General features: G+C 41.5%; 1 protein-coding gene across 2 annotated transcripts in view; it reads right to left on the reverse strand.

Annotated features, from left to right (window-relative positions):
* GRIP1 (glutamate receptor interacting protein 1) overlaps positions 1 to 21,907 on the reverse strand; it is a 404,358-nt gene that overhangs the window by 59,081 nt on the left and 323,370 nt on the right. For both annotated transcript variants that reach the window (XM_047066969.1, XM_047066968.1), the window contains exon 13: positions 12,197 to 12,277. In XM_047066969.1, the coding sequence (XP_046922925.1) occupies positions 12,197 to 12,277 (81 nt within the window). The remainder of the gene's footprint in view (positions 1 to 12,196; positions 12,278 to 21,907) is intronic.

A 21,907-nucleotide genomic window follows, 5' to 3' on the forward strand; every position in this document is an offset into this window, starting at 1 on the left:
AAAGCTGCTCAGCAAACAGATTAGAAAATGTGCACATTACACCTTCTTGATATAAAGATATTTGTGTTGGAAGTATTTACAAACTTAAAAACAAAAGCCAAGCCATTAAAAAAATTTTTTTACTGTTTATTTTTGAGAGAGACAGAGAGAGAGACAGAGTGTGGGCTGGGGAAGGGGCAGAGAGAGGGAGACATGGAATCCATTGCGGGCTCTAGGCTCCGAGCTTGTCAGCACAGAGCCCAACACGGGGCTTGAACTCATGACCCGTGAGATCATGACCTGAGCCAAAGATGGACGCTTAACCAACTGAGCCACCCAGGAGCCCCAAAACAAAATCATTTTAAATTTGCAGTTGGAGAAAGCAACTGCAGAACTTCCCATCAGGTTTAAATCTATTTCAACCTGTGATTCCCAAGAGAAAGGTGAAAGGTGAACACCCCAACTGGAGAGTATCAGACACAACTGGGGGCTCCCCTTAGGGGTATTCACATGTGCTCCCTTCTCCCTTCCCTTCTTTTTGGTGAGGAGACAGCACTTTTTATGGGACCATGCCATATTACTCAAGTGGATGGGGCTGGAAAGTGGATGAGATTCACTGATTTAAAGTTCTTTTTTTCAGAAGGAAATCTTTTGCTAGATAGACAGTAAATCTTAAAATTTTGCTCACACATTCACACCTAGAATGCTCTGAAATGTTCTGGAATGTGACTATTTTGTTTTACTGAGAATAGTAAATATTTGGTGTGACTTAATTACATGTTTATACATATGCATATTCTAAATATATACATGTAACTTTTATCGAGTTTACAGATTATTCCATTATCCTGCACAGTGGTCAGTTTTGGGCTTTATAACTTCTCTTAGGGATGTTTCCATCTGATGAGACTCAATACATTTGGTATTGAGTCTACCTTAGATTTAATCCTGAAAATGAACTACAGCTCACATAAGTACAAAAATACCATCTTGATCTAGAAGGTTTACATTTAATGTAGGAGACTGATAATTAAAATAACCCATACCGACATTTATAAAAAAAAAACAATTCGCCTCCGAGAGGAGAGGTTTTACCAGTTTGAAGTATGTTGTGATTTCCTTTTAAGGATCATTAAAAGGCCCCTAAAGTAAGATTTTATTATAAACAGGCTGATCACCCCATAATAATCATAGAACCATATCATATCCCATAATCCCATCTGAATCCCAGGAAAATGTTTATACTCAGGAACAGATGGTTTAATATCTCAACACAACATTGAAAAAAAAGCAAACACATATACCAATACCTTACCTGCTGTCTAAATTAGTCCATAGTAAATGTTAATGGGACTTCATTCAATCATTATTCTTAGCTTCTAGCAAAGTATGCAAAACATTCTATTCACTACAATTAATTCATAATTTAAACCTCCACTCAATGATCTGATATAATTCCGCTAGAGAAATAGAAACATTGAGCATTTTTACACGTCATATTTCACAACCGCAAATTGTTTTGGGCATAGGGCACAAAAACAAAAACTTTGTTATCACCAGAAAATACAACTTTTCTAGCATCTGCCGATGAATTTACACTGTATTTTGCTGAGCTGTAGTAACATCGTAGAGCACTCAATGTTTCCCTTGGTTTTTAATAAAATCCATGTTCCACTGAAATGGTCTGATATGAAACAATAGTGGAGACAACAAACTACACCAAACCCATCTCTGTCATCTTTGCAGCAGAGGAAACTAGCACTGGGACCTCCTGGACAAACCCACACAGCTTTGCAGAGAGGCTTGAAAGTCATCATGGTGTGTAGGCACATATGGTGGCCATTCTAACGTTTACTAGATTCTTCTCTTTTTCTTTTAACCAAGACCATAGCTGAGGCTTGCAAAATTCATCAGGGTAGATGCGCACTGGAGTCATAAAGCCGAACCCGGAAGTGGGTCCAAATCTGTATGAGCTCCTGTCACCGTCAGTACCATGCCTAGCAGGCATATTAAATGAATGTGGCTCTGGGAGCCCAGTCATTGTTTGCACACCCTAGTATAGTAAACCTTGGTTTGTGAGTAACTTGTTCCGCGAGTGTTCTGCAAGACGAGCACACATTTCTAATACGTTTTAACTTGATAAACGGGAGATGTCTCACAATTCGAGTAGGATGTGACACCGAACGTCAGGTGGTCACAAGTGAGCCAATGGTGGTTCTCTCTCTCTCTCTCTTGCTGCAGGATTATGGGTGATCACCTCCCATGCTCGGATGCTTGGTCTCAGGCTGTGGTGTTTGGCAGATAGCAGTGATTTTTCAGAACATTGGAAGGTGCCCACAACTGGCACGAGTGTATTTTTTTGTCATTTCAAAGCAACTATGGACAGTCCTTTACTCTCCCATTCAAGAGTAAGCTTAGGAATGTTTTGCTTCATTCTAGGTCATCGGATAGGTTCCTTGTTAAAGATGCATGGAAAGAAAAAGGTCCCATTGAGCCAACAGATAGCAATGATTCTGTTAGTGATAGTGAAAGTCGTCCTACACAATAACCCTCCTCTCTCTTGTCTCCCCTCACACCAGCCACGAAGGTTTTCAAAGGTAATTGCAGGTTAATTTGTTTCTTTTTCTTTATATTTTGTATTTTCTTTACTATTTGGTATTATATGACAGTATTGTAGTCATTTTTATATGAATATTTTGGGGTTGTGGAACGAATCATCTGAGTTTCCATTATTTCTTATGGGAAAATTTGCTTTGATATACAAGTGCTTTGGATTACAAGCATGTTTCCGGAATGAATTATGCTCACAAACCAAGGTTTTACTGTACCATGTTTTAATTCTCCACTCTTTGAGAAGAAGTCACAAACCAAGCATCCTTTGCTTGCCTTGTGATGCTTTAAAAAGCTAGATTAGTTGCCAGCATTTAAAAGTTAGTAGATTTCATGTGTAACTTCTTTTAAAAAATTAGGAAGGCAGAGCACTTGGCAGGCTCAGTCAGAAGAGCGTATGACTCTCGATCTCGGGGTTATGTGCGTTTGAGCCACATGTTGGGTGTAGAGATTACTTAAAAAAATAAATATTTTAAAAAATTTAAAAAAATTAGGGAGGCAATATGGTATAGTGATTAAGAGCCAAGAGTTGGCAGCCAGATGCTTGGGTTCAAAATCCTGGCCCTACCACTTATTAGCCATGTGCAGTTGAGGACATAGTCTTTAGGTACCTTAGTATTCTCATGTCCAAATGGTGATGAGGAATAATAACAGTACTTACCTAGAGGGTGTTTTTTTTTTTTTTTTTTTATAAGGATTGAGTTTTTACATTAAAGCGACTGGACCGGTGCATAAGCAAGTGTACGTGAGCGTTCACTCTAATGATTATCTATCAACACTGGACATGTTCCAACTCCTCCCTTGGATGGAGCCTTCAATTTCCCATTTGTCACTGTCCTCACTTGGATGGGTCTCATTCACTGACTTGCCTCACCCCTGAGGGCTTCGGAATTTGTGACCCTTTGAATGAGAATACACCAGCACTCAGTGCTTCACATTTGATTGGAGATCTCCACAGAATCATTTGTTTAAAACATACTTATTGAACACCAACTCTGAGTTAGATAGCTCTGCTCTGGCCACTGGCCATGAAACCCCAGAGAAGTTGGATAGCAAGGAGAGGCAGGGCCGGTTAAATCTCATGAAGTTCTTAGGCACAAAGCTCTCTTTTCCGCCAAGTGATTCCAACTGGGAAAGCCATACAAGCACATCATATGGTGGGGAGGTTACACTAAAGGGTCAGGGGTGTGGCCTAGCAAAGAAGGGTAACGCATGGTTATTAAAGTTCTGAAAAAACCAAAATGCTTTCACAAGTGCTTGAAATCTCAGTATCAATTGGTCACATGTGCAGAACTGAAAGCCTGGGACAAAAGAGAAAGAGCAACGACAGCTGTTTCGCAATCCAACAAGGGGAGGTCCCTAGAAATTTTATCCTAAATCACAAGTACCTGTTTGTATAACATGACAATGACCGACATTTCCATGCTGCCCACAGACGTACATTCTTGATCCTCAAGAGGACACTACCTACTCTATTGCTTCTCAAAAATCTGCGTTTCTATTTTTTACTTTTTATATCAAAATTATACGTGTCAGATTTCTGCAAGAGCAGCCCTTTACTTCCGACTTCCCCAGGTGCAACTTTTGGCTGTTGCTCTATTGGTAAGTAACATACAACTGTTACTATTTCATTACGTTTCAGTGCTAGTCATTGACCTTCTATTATGAAAGATGGGGAGTTCGTTCTCTCCCGCTCTATACCAACACCACACTCATATATGTTGCTTGTCCTGTGGGCTCCCCCCATTCTTCCAACACAGTTTTCTCTTAATTTTTCATAAGATCAATATTTTCCTCAGACTATGTAAACAGTACTCACAGACAAGTCATGTCACATACCATGCCTTTTCATAGGACATGTTTTCCCTGTAGTTGTCTGTTGTCTTTGTGTCTTTGTTTGCTTAGTTTTCTTGGCTTTATCATGAATCCAACTCCTCAGATTTCCCAGATTATACAAAGCTCCTCTTAATATGTAAAATCAGGGGCACGTGGGTGGTTTAGTCGTTTAAGCATCAGACTTCGGCTCAGGTCATGATCTCACGGTTTGTGGGTTCGAGCCCCGCATCAGGCTCTGGGCTGACAGCTCGGAGCCTGGAGCCTGCTTCGGATTCTGTGTCCCCCTCTCTCTGCCCTTCCCCTGCTCATGCTCTTGTCTCTCTCTCTCAAAAACAAATAAACATTAAACAACTAAACATATATATATATATACACACACACACACTGTATATATATACTATATATATTATACAATATATATACTATATATACTATATATGTATAGTACATATATACTATGTATATATAGTATACTATATACTATATATACTATATATATACTATATATTATATATATACACGCTATATACTATATATACTATATATATACTATATATTATATATGCTACATATATATGTGTATATATATATACACTATATATACTATATAATCAGATGAGGGATTCTAGCAAAGGTTCACAACCTGTCTGGGCTGTTTGCTTCCTAGGGTTGCTACCCAGATCTTGGGAACTTCCTTCCCACAGACCCTGCGAACCCAGATAGATGTTCTCTTGACTTTTGTTACGCTTATTAAACATGGAGGCCATTAGACTGAGGTGGCTCTAATGCTGTGCTGGCCTATAGAAGCAAACCAAAATCTCAGCCTGTCAATGTCTTAAGGTTACACAATCAAAAAGCTAAGGAAAACCAATCACAAACAGCCAACTGGGCTTTCGGCTACATCCAACCAATAATCTCCTTTCTCTGTATCTGCACTTCCCTTATGTGTCCTCCCCAGGCTCCTGTGGGTAGAGTGCCCCTAACCACTTCCAGTTTGGCACTCCCTGACTCGAATCTATTTTTGCTCAAATAAACGCTTAAAATGTTTAACGTGCATTAGTTTATTTCTTAACACTAATGACATTAGTAAACTAATAACACTTAGTTTACTTCTCTCCTCTTTCATTCTGTAATGGCTATTCTTTGGATTTTGTGTCGTTTGGACTCAGCCTGAATAATTCTTCTCTAGTCTAGATTCCTCATTTATTTGTTTTGTTCTCATTTCTGGACTTTTCCCTCGGCTTCATTTTCCAATATTATAATTTCTGCCACATTATGCTCCGAGAGCTCTTTGTCCCCCTCAGTATGTTATGTTATATTAGTAGTCGTCTCCTGCCTCCCACAGATACATCACAGGTTGTCACTAATGTTAATGAAAGCTTTTTCCTTGTTAAAGTTTTCTCCTTCCTGAATGTGCGGCTTCTGTTTTTCTTTTTTGTTTCTGGTTACAGTCTTGCATATTAGATTCTTTCCTCAGGTGTCTGCTTTTTCATAGCTGTCTGTTCACATTAAGGAGAGCACCCCTAAAAGGCTGTTTGAAAGCTGGGTGTACCTGTGGTCTTCCCTGGATAGTTCAGGCCAGGCTGTTTCTTTGGGTCACATGGCCCTGATTCTTTCTCCCACTTTGAGGGTATTAAGCCTGGCCACCTGGCTTGTTTGAGCCTTCGGAGGGGAAGAAGGCTGGCAGTCTTAGGTATATACACTTTCCCTATATATATTCGGTATATACACTTTCCCCTCACCTGTGTTTAGAGTGGTACTGCTACACTCAGCTGGGCTCTCTTGTCCGGAGACCCTCCATGTCATGCTTTCCAGAGAATGGACCTAGGTTCTGGCTGTGCTGGCTGGGGGAAGGCATCTAGGAATAATTAACAGACTTCCCACCATTCCTCCTGTCTCCCCTCTACCATCACTCTCACTGCTGGAAGTTCCTGACTCCACTGTCTTGCTTTTGTTGGGAGTTTTGAATGCAAACCAGGTTCCCTGTCAGCTTTCCCTTCTGCTTCTATAAATTCATCTTGCTCCATCTTCTCTGCCACTTCCAAATTTGGTTGCTGTTGGGGCGCCTGGGTGGCTCAGTCCGTTGAGCATCTGACTTCTGGCTCTGTGCTGACAGCTCAGAGCCTGGAGCCTGCTTTGGATTCTGTGTGTCTCTCTCTCTCTCTGCCCTTCTGCCACTCATGCTCTGTCTCTCTCTCTCTCCCTCTCAAAGATAAATAAACATTAAAAAATATATTTAAAAACCCAAAAACAAATTTGGTTGCCGTTAACTATTTTCCCCTTCTCCTTTTGGTTTTGTGCCTTTTGAAAAATCTTATACTGTCATTTAAAAACGGTATGGGGTGGGAACAGAGCTAAATGCCAGCGTTCAAGCTATCATCTTTTGACCTCTGAAGATTTAAACCCACTAGTCATCCTTCACTATCAGAACTGACTCTTAAAGTGAACACGTATTCTTTGCTTCTCAAACAGTCGTCGGAAGAGGTAGAAAATGACGCTGTCTTTTGTTTAAAAATTTTTGTCTGTATTAGAAGACAGGTAAAATCTTCTGAATTCTGGAGCTAATTAAATATGACTCAACAAAGCATCCCAAGAACATTCTATAATAACTAGCTATTCATGGATCTTACGCTGCTAGTCAAGGTACTTTGCTCAAAGGGACTAGAAACGTGTCCAAACTACACTGGACACACACACACACACATACACACACACACTCATTCAGCTTTACTTGCAACTGTATATATGATACCTGGCAAGTAAAACAAGTTATTTGATTTGAAATGGAGCAGTGAGTAGAATTTTTATTGCAAAGTTGGCAAAAAACTTGAGCCATTCTCTTTAAATATGTTTAAGACTTAAGGGGAAAATGACAGATTTGTTGTGCTTGTCATAAAGGCTGCTTTACGATTTTATAAATAAAAAAAGCAAGGCTTTGTTCCTGAAAACAATTCAGTCTCAACTAAAAAAGAAAGTCAACAAATTAACTCCACTCACAAAATGCTGTCTTTTGCGTTTCTGATATAGGATGCGGGAAGGGTCATCAATCAGGTGGAGGCAGCGATGGGTGGTGGTGTGGCAGCAAAACCCATGTGAAGTCAGACAGAATGGGTTTGAATCCCGTGTGGCCCTGATGAGTTTTGGGTCTTGGGCAGGTTACCCAGCTGAGCCTTTCTATTCTAAAAAATGGGCATTGACGCCACAGGGCCACTTTGAGGATTAATAATGTAAGAACACACATAAATTGCTTATCTCCATGCCTGGTACAAAGTAGATACAAACTGTAGTAAAACAGCAAAAGAAAACACCCATATCAACGTGACTTGACTGACAACTGCGCATGACAGGCAGCCGCGGCTCTCTGGCTTGGAAGGCAGCTGGGCCGTGTTAGAGGGTTCGCGCTCTGGCATCTGATTGGCTGAGCTGTCAGAGTTTTAGGATGTTGTCCTATACCCCATCCTTCTGAGAGGCTGTTCCACTTTATTTGCTATAATAAATTGCTCCATGTTATAGCAATAACATCAATAAAAGTAATGCCTGATGTTAATGTGCTATGAATGTCTCATCAGGAACTGAAGAAAATTAGTCTAAAACTGCTCACCACATCCAAAGTCAGAGAGGCTCATTTCTCAGTCAATTAGGTATGAAGAGTGAGGCTTAAGCCAAGTGTAAAAGGCGCCGGTGGAATGCGTCCCGAGATGAGGGCCTGCCTCTTAGCACTCAGGTTTCCACAAGGTAAAGATGGATGAGGACTTTGTATAAAGATAGTGAGATACATCAATAAAGCCCTGCATTGCCTCAGTTTCACTAACAGTACCTAAGTGTGTTTGAGAACAGCATCCCTTGGTTTCCTACCCAAGTGCCGTAATTGTGTGCGGTACAGCTTGAGTTAAAATATTTCATGAGGCTCTATATGTAAGATAAATAGCAATCATCATAATAACGAACACTTGTTAGGGTTCATAATCGGTTCTAGGCACTCTGCGTATACCAACTCATTTAATCTTGTCAACCATGCTATCAAGAAGGGAGCAAGTGCACCATTTAATAGATAAGAACATGGTACAGAGAGGTCAAGAGAATCGAGGAGTGGGGTGGTCTAGGCTCTGAGGCTTGCTCTTAATCATTTTTCAAGTTAGTGTATCTTTGGCTCACACAAAGGCCTTTGCTTAAACATCTATATTCACTGTCTCCTTCAAAGGCTCATTTTCTGGAGTGAACAGTGGTTAGTAGAAGATAGTTAGCAGAAGATTGTTTCTGATGGACTCCTTATTCATTCACTCAACAAAGAGAGGGATTAAATAAGCACCGTGTAGGGGCGCCTGGGTGGCTCAGTCGGTTAAGCCTCCAACTCTTGATTTTGGTGCAGGTCACGAGCTCACAGTTGGTGGGATTGAGCCCTGCATTGGGCTCTGCACTTGGAGAGCAGAGTCTGCTTGGGATTCTCTCTCTTTGTCTCTCTCTGCCCCTTCCCTGCTCTCTCTCAAAAAAAAAAAAATAACATAAAAAAAAAATAAGCACCTTGTATACGTCAGGAACTGTGTGAGGCTTCAGGAGTTTACTATTTCATAACAATAAACACGGATTCTGGCCTTTTTAAAAATTCTTATTTATTTTTGAGAGAGAGAGCACGAGCAGGAGGAGGAGCAGAGACAGGGAGGCATAGAATCCAAAGCAGGCTCCAAGCTGGCAGGCAGCACAGAGCCTAATGTGGGGCTTGAACTCATGCAATGTGAGATCATGGCCTGGACTGCAGTCAGGTGCTTAGCCAACTGAGCCACTCAGGTGCCCCTGGCCTTTTTTTTTTTTTTTCTTTAAAGTAAATTCTGTTTTCTCATTTGGGAAAATATGAGTATTTTCCATGAGGAGACACAAACTCAGTATGGCGATAAGTTGCATAAATGGAGCTGTAGCTCCATAGACGGGCTGACAAGCATGTCTGACAAGCTTATGTGTCACATCTCCGTCTTCATCCAGGAACAGCATCCTACTGGTAGCTTCCATAAACCGCTTCAGCTTACCGCTGGCTAAAAGTCAGGCCGTTCTTGTGGGGGTTTTGGGGTAGTTTCCATTGTTGGTATTAAATGTAATGCTTAATACATGTATAACACCATCAAAAAGCATAATTTTAAATGACTCTTCACATGAATAAAATATGTTGTACTTGTGTGTACCTGAATACACTTCGAAGTGTATTCAAAGTGTATTCAAAGATTAAGCAGCTAAGTGCCAACTTTAAAAAAAAAAGAATATATCATAGGATTAGTTTCTACGTGGATACTCTATAGTTAAACTACGCTTTTGTGTATATCAATTTTTTTCTTTAAATTTTTAAAAACGGAGGTATAGTTGACACACAGCGTTAGGTTAGTTTAAATGTAAAATACAGTGGTTCGACAGGTCTATTTGTTATGCTATGCTCACCACAAGTGTGGCCACCCACCACCTGTCACCATGCAATGCTGTTACAATACCATCGACTATATCCTCTATGCTGTCCCTTTTGTTCCCATGACTTACTCATTCCATAATGGAAGCCTGTATCTCCCACTCCCCTTCACCCATTTTGTCCATCTCCCTACTCTCCTCCCCTATGTATATCAACTTTTAAGAATAAGTCTATTGCAGGGGTGCCTGGGTGGCTCAGTCGGTTAAGCATCCAACTCTTGGCTTTGGCTCAGGTCGTGATCTCTCAGTTCGTGGGTTCGAGCCCCATGTCAGGCTCTGCACTAACAGTTAGTGCAGAGCCTGCTTGGGATTCTCTGTCTCTCCCCCCCTTTCTCTCTGCCCCTCCCCTGCTCATGCTCTCTCTCAAAATAAATAAATAAACTTAAAAAAAAAGACTAAATCGATTGTATGAAAAACCATAAAGACAATTTTCCCACTTAAAATTTGGAAGTAAAATGACTATGTGGCAATAGAAGCTTCTGAGCAGTGGGTGTCTTTGGCCTGTGCACAAGCAATACACATCTCTAAGGACAGGGAGTGCATTTTCAAAACGTAGCAGAGGGCCTAGGCGTGGTAGGCGCTCAGGACGCATTTATTTAACGAAGGCAAAGGGAAGAAAGAACGGAGTGGACAGTGCGCCTCTGTGAGAAGCCAGCAGTTTATGCCCTACTCCAAGAGAGGCCGTTTTCATAGCCAATTCTGAAGGAATAAATACATGGAATGGAATAAACAGAATAGAGAGCAGCTTTGAAGCTACATGGGGGTTGCAGCAGCCACGTTGAGCCCCAAACATTTTTAGAATAGTAAGTTCTGATGAGTTCTCCCTTAATTTCAGTAACCAGTGCTGTTGAGAGAATAACCGCATCCCGTTTCATGATGAACAGACTGAGAGGCTAAGCAACCCAGTTAAAGGCATAAGTGACTTCAGTAGTACCTAGAAGAGGTCCAGAGTCTTCCAAATCCCATCTCACCTTTCTACATATCATAGAGAGGCATGTAGACACCTCGGTCCTACTCTTCTCCCAAGAGGCCACACTGGCGTTCAGGAGGTGGGTACAGGTGCTCTCTCATACACATAGCTTCTTGTCCTTAACACTGATTCTGTGTTGTAGGTCCACTATTTTTAGTGTTGCGCCAGATCTGTCTGATGTATTGGTTATAACTGAAATTTCATTTTCAGTGTTGCATTTATATTGTCAAAGTTGCAGTGGACAGCCCCCATTTCACACTGCCCAGTTGAGAACTATTTTTGCCTTAACCGCTGACATAAATGCGATCCAACAGAGTGTAGCGAGGCATGGCATAAAGTGCCTTGATGTAACCTCATCACTCTTTCTTGAAGGGACCACTCCTTGATCACAAACATTGCCTCTTTGGTCTTCATGTATTAATCATTTGCTTCATTTTCTTGGGGCATTTGTGGATGAACCTAGTTTATGGATATTAACAGCATAAAAACTTCAATTCCCATTCTATAAACAGGGGCTGAAATTTTCAAAGCTGTTTTACCAAAGCAGTTATTCATCTAGAGCCCGAGGAAAGGAGGGAATTAAACACATTTATAGTTCTGCTTTTCTTTTTGGTTTGGTTACCCAGACACCTTGGACCATGCAGGAATTCAGAAAGTTACTAAATTAAGAGATAATATTTCAGTGTTGTAAAATGGCTTATAGATGCATAGTGGGCAGATAGGAGGATAGTTTTAAAAGGAAATAAATGCAACTTTTGTTAGTGAAATGGATTATTGTGAAGACTTAATCACAATATAATAAAATGTAGGGAACCTATATGCATTTATATGCTCATTTAATTATTCATGGTGGGGGTGAGACACATTTATTGGGCACTTATTACTTGCCAGGGACTGCACTAGGTATAAATATGTTATATACCTATATACTAGGTATATAAATATGTTATATACCTATATACTAGGTATATAAATATGTTATATACCTACACACTAGGTATATAAATATGTTATTTTACATAATACTTCAAACAATTCTATATTTTGTAAAAGGCGAAAGATTTATGCGATCTGAAGAGAAACCAGAGTATAAACAATCCTATATTTTGTAGATATCCTTATTTCCATTTGACAGATGAAGAAACATAAGACTGGAGACAGTTTAAGTAAATGCCACATTCACACCACTAGTTAAAGTGCTAGAGGTGTGAGTGGCTCTGTATGTTTGTAACATTACAGAGAAACTTGGCAATGACACTTAAAACATTTTTCACACCTGTAAGCCATTTGACAATACAATTTCCTAATGTCTTTTTTAAATGCTGCATTAAAAAAAAAGTCACTTTTACTTACAACTGATGGTTATTCCAAGTTCCACATTATGCTTCTTAGGGAGCTTTACATGAAACGTTCCACTACTTGGGATGACAGACTCTGTAATTTCAAAACAAAGAAGAGTACGTTTGTAGGTGACCAGGAAGAATGGAGCACCAATCAATGGAAATGCATCAGGGATTCTTGTATCATAATCGTCTGAAGTTCAAGTTGTAGGAATTGAAGTAAATGAATGCCTATAAAATCCTGATAAATTGCATTCCTGGTTAAGAGTGGATGTCCTGCCCAGAGGTAACTGTGTGCATTTCACAGCAACAGCTGAGTTCAGTATTTCTTAAGTGTTATTCAGGCAACATTTGCATCGAATTTGCCTGGAATGCAAGTTACAAACAGATTCCTGAATCATCCGGGATCTATGGAATCAGAGTTTCTAAAGACAAAGCCTAGACGTCTACATTTTAAACATATTCTCCAGGTGATTTTTTTTAACAGATTTTTTAAAATGTTTATTTTAAAAAATTTTTTTAATGTTTATTTTTTGAGAGAGAGATTGACAGAGTGTGAGCAGGGGAGGGGCAGAGAGAGAAAGGAAGGCACAGAATCTGAAGCAGGCTCCAGGCTCTGAGCTGTCAGCACAGAGCCTGACGCGGGGCTCGAACCCACAGACTGTGAGATCATGACCTGAGCTGAAGTCAGAGGCTCAACCGACTGAGCCGCCCAGGTGCCCCTTTAATGTTTATTTTGAGAGAGACAGAGAGTGAGTGGGGAAGGGCAGAGGGAGGGAGACATAGAATTTGAAGCAGGCTCCAGGCTCTGAGCTGTCAGCACAGAGCCTGACATAGGGCTAGAACTCATGAACCATGAGATCATGACCACAGCCGAACCCAGATGCTCAACCAACTGAGCCACCCAGGTGCTCCACTCTCCAGGTAATTCTTAGGCATACTAAAGTTTAATCATAGGTCTGGTTTTACATATATATATATATATATATATATATATATATATATATTTTTTTTTTTTTTTTTTCTCTTCAACCATATTTTTCCAGAATTACCTAGTCAGCAATTCTTTTTTTCAACTGTTTCTTGAAGGTAGCTAGGGGAATAGGTTTTAAGAGAAATTTTAGTTTGATGCGATGGTTGTTGATAGGGGCTGGGGGTGGGGGATAGGAGGTGCCTTAATTTGTAATATAAACAGTGAAAAGTACCCCTCAAGAGGTAGAAGCAAGAGTGATTCTCAAAACATTTTGCAGCCAGAAGGGTACTGGCCACAACCAGTCAGACTGGACGCGACTGCTAGGTTGGAACAGAGGGTCCCTGGAGGACCCAACTGCATCAAGGATTGTGCTTAGGTTTCTGGATCATGGGGAGCTCTGGGAGGTCCCGGGGAGGAACGGGAGGGCAGGGGGCACTGGGACAGGGCGCAGGTTGGCTCAGATCCTGTCCAACCGGTACAGAGGTAAGGTGACACTGTAGCAACAGAGAGAATCAGTGGAGCTGGCTGAATCTCAACCCTGGATAGAACTCAGCTGATTTTACCAGGGCCTGACTAGTATTGGAGAAAAGAGGAAACTGCTACATATTCTTAAATAGACTCTTCTTAAAATTCCTTTAACAGTATGGGAGACCTTCAGTTAGAGTTAAGGCTAAAAAGAAAATACGTTAAACATCCGGTTAAGCTTCCGACTTCAGCTCAGGTCATGATCTTGAGGTTCGTGAGTTCGAGTCCCACATCGGGCTCTGTGCTGACAGCTCACAGCCTGGAGCCTGCTTCAGATTCTGTGTCTCCCTCTCTACCTGCCCCTCCCCTGCTCATGCTCTCTCTCTTTCTCAAAAACAAACATTAAGAAAAGAAAGCAAGAAAGCAAGAAAATATCCTCTGAGGAGATAACATCTATTCACCCTAAGCTGCTAATGACTATAATCCTTTCTTGAAGGTTTTGGAAAGGGGCGGAAGGCGCCCGTGAAGGGAAGCATTAGCGTAAGTGGGGGCTTGTGGGATGGCAGAACTAAAGCATTTTTACTGCTTGATTTTGCTCAGTGCTTAACCCGCACACAAGGACTCAACCACAACCATGAGGCCCTGGGTTCCATTTGTTAGTCACATACTGAACACATTTTGTCTCTGCCAAGCTTAGGTGGAAGTGGGGATGGTCTCATGAAAACAGCTGGAGACTCCCTTCCTCAGCCTTAACTTGCCCGTCCAGGCCTTTTGGACTTTTCTAGGAGGAATTTAGGCCAGTGAACCTTTTATAAGACAAGAATCTGATCTTCCAAAACAGAAGATATGCCACAGGCTGTTCAACTGGAAAACACAATAAAAATTTGATTTCTCTGGGCCCTCCGGGCTTCTAGAATGCCACCTGTGAAAGAAGGATCCCCAAGCTGCCTCTCACAGTCCTGGCTGTTGGGCCAAGTGAAGGCAAGTCTACCCTTTGGGGCCCTTTCTTTTCTTTCGGTGCTGTGCACACTTCCCAGGGAAGCTAGGGAGGCTGCTGCTTCTCCCAGTCCCTCCCACTGGTCTTTGGTTGTTTGTTTGTTTTTTTTTTTTTAAGTTTTTACTTAAATTCTGGTGAGTTAACATACACCACAATATTAGTTTCATGTGTGCGATTTAGGGATTCAACACCTCCATACAACACCCAGTGCTCATCACAAGTGCCCTCCCCAATCCCCATCACTTATTTCCTCAATCCCTCTGCCCCCGCCCTGTAACCATGAGTTTGTTTTCTACAGTTAGGAGTCTATTTCTTGGTCTGCCAATCTCTCTCTCTCCTGTCTCTCTCAGACTTTTTCCCTATTTTCTTTTTTTGTGTTTCTTAAATTCCACATATGAATGAGATAATATGGTATTCGTCGTTCTCTGACTTATTTTGCTTAGCGCCCTCCTACTCTTCTTAACTCTTCGATGAGTGTCACAGACTGTGAGTGCATGTCTTTGGCTTTGCTGTTGTCCCCAACTAACACACTGATGTACCAGAAAGGACCCATATATATTTATTTGTTTATTCATAAAGAATCTGTACCCTTGGGGCGCCTGGGTGGCTCAGTCGGTTGGGCATCCGACTCTTGATTTTGGCTCAGGTCATGATCTCATAGTTTTTGGGTTGGGGCCCTGCATTGGGCTCTGCACTGACAGTACAGCCTATTTGGGATTCTCTCTCTCTCCCTCTGTCTCTGCCCCTTTCTTATGTGCACTCTGTCTCTCTCTCTCTAACATAAACTTAAAAAAAAAAAAAAGAATTTGTACCCTTCCCATTTCCCAATAGGTCTTGAGATAGATAAAATTATTTTCCCTAACAGATTTCAAAAAGACTGGCTAGGTTTGATACACTGGGGGAGAAAAAGAAAAGAGGTAAGTAACAGTATATAGGCATGCTTTACTTCCTGGCTTTGGATGCTGCAGGTATAAATATTTACTTCCCAAACATTTCTCAAATCTGTGCCTTTCTTCCATCTCTTCCCTAAGTCCTCTACATTCCCTGTTCCAACAATGGAAGACTAATTGCCACCTTCTTCTCACCCCCAAAGGGACAGTTAAGAGTGGGGAATTAGCATGCAGACTGGGGGCTGAGAGGGCATTTGAATGGACCACATTTTGCCTATCTGCACCAACAGCCAGTCTGCAGAGAGAAGGGAGTGCACATGAGGAGCCTGCACGAGGTCTTGGAGAGCCTGTGCTTGGCCATGACAGCCCTTTTGTCTGATTCTAGAGCTTCCTGGGGCTGTCTGCATTTCCTGTCCTCCAGGGCTGTGAAACACCTGTGTGCTTCCAATAAATGCCCCTTCTCTGTCTGAATTAGTTCCTGTGCATTTCTGCTGCTTGCAACGGAAAGATCCCTGATGAACACATTGAGCTGGTAGAGGAAATGGGATGGGAGCTAAGCAGAAAGCCTCCACAGAAGTGTTCATGGGTGTGGTAGGAATTTCATTACCCAGATAAGGCTTGCAAGTGGTCCGTGAGTACATGCATAAGAAGCTTTAGAGGCAGAAACGGCTTCGCTAATTCCGGAACTCACTTCATGTATGTTTGTTTTAGTGTTCTGTGTTTTTTACAAAAATTCTCTGTGAAAGGGGAGGGGAGCATATGGTATGCTCGTATGTATGTATACATGTATTCACGTATGTATATAACAGCTTGTCCATGGTACTACTATACAAATGAGGTCTTGGAACCCTACGGGCTGGGAATCATTGATCTAGAATTGTTACTATAGCAACATTTTGCTTTTATAAATTTTTAATGCAGGGAACCTTGACCGAGATTAACATTGTTAATGACACTGGAGGAGATATTACCACTTTCTGGAAAATAGTAATGAATCATGTTTGACAACATGAGATTTGAAATATTCATAATGATGAAGAAATATCAACAAATGAATCTCTTTGATCAGCCGTGGCTTCATTTTAATCTTTAAATGCTCACATGATTTATTTTATACTTGGTAAGTTTTTTTGTTTCTTTGTTTTGTTTTTGCCCACACGGTTATTTGGTGGTTGAAGCAAAGGCCTATTTACGTTGGTGTTTCTTAAAGAACTACTATTGGAGAGGAAAAGATACTTGGAGAAATCATAGGTTTAGAACAAACAGTTGGAATGTTTACTTTGTTAGACTCCCATGTGATTATTTTGTGTTTCTCTTGTTTTGCCTTATCTTTGTTAATACTGTAATTAAAAACACATTTGGGTAAACAAAGCCTCCCTTCTTTCCAATCGGCCTGCTTTTCCTGCCTGAAGCATTCGTTGTTGGCACAGTAAGATAATCACCCCATCATAATTCATCAACCTGCACACCCTTGTGAGACTTGAAAAAGTAAGGGATTCTGAGAGGGAGCGGGGAAACGTAGATGCTTAACCCCCAACCACTCAGAGGAAAGCACGGGGGCTCCCGCAATGATGGCAAACATCATTTGATAGGATTTTCACTGGGACTTCTTTCCAGAACAAAGCTGTATTTTTTTTTTTCTGACAAAATAACTTTATAGTCAAAGCAGAATCTTCAAGTGTTCACAATTTTGTAGACTGGTATTTAAAAGACAGTATTGAAAAAGGCAAAATGTAAGTTGTGTATATATTATAAATATAGCTTTATAAAATTATATACATGATAAATGACCTTGTAAAGAAATATAAAAAAACTTTTATTAAAGTGATGAGGCTGTGAATAATTTCAGCTTTAAAAAGAACCCCATCAATGTCACTACAATGTTGTTTATACAGTGGTGCCCATTAAAAGAGACAGATTTAGGCAAGAGTGTACTCACAGGCAAGCTTTTTTTTTTTTTTAATTTTTTTTAACGTTTATTCATTTTTGAGAGACAGAGAGAGACAGAGCATGAGCGGGGAAGGGGCAGAGAGAGAGGGAGACACAGAATCAGAAGCAGGCTCCAGGCTCTGAGCCATCAGCACAGAGCCTGATGCGGGGCTCGAACTCACAGACTGTGAGATCATGACCTGAGCCGAAGTCAGACGCTCAACCGACCGAGCCACCCAGGCGCCCCAAGCTTTTTTTTTTTTAAATTAAATATAATTGATTGTCAAGTTGGTTTCCATACAACACCCAGTGCTCATCCCAACAGGTGCCCTCCTCAGTGCCATCACCCACTTTCCCCTCTCCCCTACCCCCCATCAACCCTCAGTTTGTTCTCAGCATTTGTCTCTTATAGTTTGCCTCCCTCCTTCTCTGTAACTTTTTCCCCCTCATCCCCTCCCCCATGGTTTTCTGTTAAGCTTTTCAGGATCCACATATGAGTGAAAACATACGGTATCTGTCTTTCACTGACAGGCAAGCTTTTTAAACTCTGTGTTACTTAAAATAGAGATGGCTTGTCTCTGAGACCCAATAGTTTGGGAATTAATATCTTGGTATATTTCTGAGGAAGAACTTTGGAAATGGGTGGCCCACATTTGGGCAATTAGGAGTGAATCCAGGATAGGACAGTCTTGAATTAGCTCATGTCCGGAGATTTCCTATACCAATGTTCCAAGATCTCAATTGGCTACAAGAGAGCTTTCTGACCCCAGCAGTTTCCAGCAGATTCCAGTAGATTGGTAATGACTAACTAAAGTGTTTTATTGGAGATTCTGATGTTGTGTCTGGGCTCAGCAAGAGAATACTGAAATCAATTAGTGATGTTGGCCATGAGCAAGGGAGGAGAGAATGACAGGATGGGAGCATATTTTTTTTCTGGCCTTATTCTACATCATTTCTATCCATTTGAAACATGTTGATTTCTGGAACAATTGGGCAGGGGGAAAAGACCTTTGGTCCCTTTTCCCCTGTCTCTTATTCAAGCAAACTTGGCACTGAACAGAGTGAGTTTAATAGGCAAGTTTCTATTTCTTAGAGGAGCTTAAACCAAGGATATTCAAATAGTTAATCAGCAAATATTAAGCTATACATATACATTAAGTATGGATTAAATAATGAAAAAACATTGAGGATACACATAAAATAAACATGTATTGATAGCACAAGTAAATGCTTGGATTCTGCTCATGGCAGAGGTCAAATTGTGCTGGCCATTCCACTACAGGGGGGTTTCAGGAATATGCTGTGTTACATCCTACAATGCACAGGATAGCCATCTCCCCTCAACACACAACGACAATAGGCAGAAATTCAGAAATCCTGTGCTTTCGTGCTGGAAACCCCCACATCTCCTGAACAGGCAGTGTAATATGATATGAAAAAGACAGGCGCAAGTCAACAGTCTACTTTGCTCTATGACCTTGAGTTTCCCCGCCCAAACTTCAGTTTCTCCATTTATAAATAAATGAAGGTATTGGATTGTAAGAGTCCCTTCACCACTAATGTTCTGTGATTGTAGTAATACATTCTGGGGCTGCTGGACAGCCTTCTTTGAAAAGCACACCCTCGTCAACATCTGACTGATCCTTACAGGGTCCTTCTACCAGATTCCTGCTTGGTCACAGCTGACAAGAAGGGGAAGCTAACAAATCTGAGAATTAGAAACTTGAACTGGCTGGCACTGGCTGGGACCTTTAGCAAAGATGGGGCAATCAAGTACAATCAAAAGCCAGAAAAAACTTGTAGAGAGACAAATGGAGCAGGTACGCAGAGACAAGCAACACTGAGAGACCAGGAACTCCAGAGAAATAGTGGATATGAAATCAGTTCTTTTTTTTTTTTTAAGTTTATTTATTTATTTTTAGAGGGGTGGGGGGAGAGAGAGAGAATCCCAAGCGGGATCTGGGCTGTGAGCACAGAGCTTGATGTGGGGCTCAAACCCACGAACTGTGAGATCATGACTTGAGCCAAAACCAAGAGTCAGAAGGGTAAGTGACTAAGCCACCCAGGCACCCCTGAAATCAGTTCTTGATGCAAACTGAGGTTCCTGGATCCAGTCCCTCAGGAGAGACAAATGCACTTCATTCATTCATTCACCAAGTATTGGCTGAGAAGCTCTTGTATTCCAAGCACTATTCTGGGTGCTGGGATACATTAGTGAACAAAAGGCACAAAGTCCCTGACATCATAGATATTCTTCCAGTGGAGAAGATGAGACAACAAGTACATCCACAATATAACATCAGAGCATGAGTAAGGCTAAGAGGAACCATAAATCTGGGCACAGGAACAGAGTGTTATGGTGAGGGAATGATTCCCTGAACGAGTGATATTTGAGCAAAGATCTGAATGAAGTAAGCAAACCACCTGAACGTGGGAGGGAAAAGCTACTCAGGCAGGGGAAACTGCAGAGATCCTCTGATGGGCTTGTGTTCAGCATGTCAACAGCAGCTAGTTCATACTCCCTCATTCCACGTCCTGCCCTCCTTCTGGGAGATTCCACTGTGTGGATGCTCTTTCCATCACACTGCATTCCAATTTCCCAGACCTCTGGTTGAATAATATTCGCCTCCCTTCTACTTCACTTCAGCAGCTCACTACCCTGAGCCCTACTTGACCTTCTCTGAAATGCTAAGCTCTAATATGCCACTTTGACCTCAGTCTCCCGCCATTAGCTCCCTCCTCAACTTTCTCTTACTACGCCCATTTTTCTTCCTGAATACTCCTAAGCCCTTGAGTCCTCTCTTTCTTCCCAGTCTACCATGATGATCCACTATTGACTTCCAACCATCTGTAGCCTAGATTCCCTCAAGGCAGTATGTGTAGTGGTTAGAACATGGCCTTAGGAGCCAGACCGTCTGGGTGAAAATCCCAGCCCTACCATTAACTCCATGGGCTTCAGTTTTCTGGCGACAAAATAATAGTAACCCCCATTGCTGTTTTAAGTGAGCTAACGCACATGCAGTGCTTAGAAGAGTGACATGCCGGGGCGCCTGGGTGGCGCAGTCGGTTGAGCGTCCGACTTCAGCCAGGTCACGATCTCGCGGTCTGTGAGTTCGAGCCCCGCGTCGGGCTCTGGGCTGATGGCTCAGAGCCTGGAGCCTGTTTCCGATTCTGTGTCTCCCTCTCTCTCTGACCCTCCCCCGTTCATGCTCTGTCTCTCTCTGTCCCACAAATAAATAAACGTTGAAAAAAAATTAAAAAAAAAAAAAAAAAAAGAAGAGTGACATGCCATAGAGTAAGCATTTCGTAGTATTACCATGATTTTGATGTTATTACTATAGTTATTCATCTGTTCTTCCTGCAACAATTTGAACTGCTGTGACTTTAGTTTTCTTTCTGTTGAACCTTCTCTGGAAATCTCAATCTCTGGTTCAGTCTAATCACCTAGCACCTCTGCTGTTACTCCTCAGTAGCTGAGGCCACCTGACAAAAAACTACTTGGCCGTGCAGGTTGACAGTGCTATTAACTTAGAGCTTCTGGACTTTGCATGGTCCACCACCCAGCTGGAAAATCCCTGTACATGGGTCTGGTTAGCTTTCTCACTCATTTCCCCATTAGCTATTCTAAACCATCATTCTTTTCAACTCCCCAAGATGCTGATCCTTTTACCTTTGCCTGACAGTTCTTACATGAATGTCTCAATAGTTATATTCTCACATCCTTCTCTTCAAACTCACAAGAGGCGGCCATCAACCTTTTGTCTTAGACTAGTTATCTACCTGTGTTCTAGACAACTTCTCTGCTCATCCCTTTAGGGACCTATATCCATCAATTATCTTTTTTCTCCCTCATTCACTTCAGGCCTCAGACATGTTCAGATCTCTCCAATCTCAACAAAACAAAACAGCAAAACAAATAACTCCCCTCTGAACTCCGAATCTTTTATCTCTTACCCCATCTTTTTCTCACCCACAGCGAAATTTCTTACCATTGCCAAATGTTCCACAGGGCAAAACTGATCTTGACTGAGAACCACTGATTAGAGGATAAAATAGAGTGTCCAGTATGTAATTAAATGCTGTAGAAGTTTTCAAACAAGAAGAGGCCACAGTGGCCTCTGTCCTTTTTATCCATTCACTGCATTTTTCTAGTTACCCTCTTTCAAAACCCAGTTCAGTGGCAGAAAGCAAGCATAGCCTGCCTGTATTTCTCTGCCCATTCCTCACTCCTCAGCTTTCTGTGGTCTGACTCCTGTCCCCCAACTCCCTGAATATATTCTGCAATGTCTTTTTTTCTGAATTGTCAAATCCAATGGACCTTTCTTGCCTTATATTACTTGAATTCTCTGAAGCCCCTTTATGCTATTGACCACGACCTTGAAGTTCTTGTTTTGGTTTCCAAAATGCTACCTTTTTTGGGTTCTCCTTTCACTTCTCATATTGCACCTACATTATTTCCTTGGCTAGCAT

This window comes from Lynx rufus, unplaced genomic scaffold, assembly GCF_022079265.1.
Source record: "Lynx rufus isolate CCGP_SWC_20201006 ecotype Redwood Valley unplaced genomic scaffold, mLynRuf1.p SCAF_7, whole genome shotgun sequence".
In the NCBI taxonomy this organism is placed as follows: Eukaryota; Metazoa; Chordata; class Mammalia; order Carnivora; family Felidae; genus Lynx; species Lynx rufus.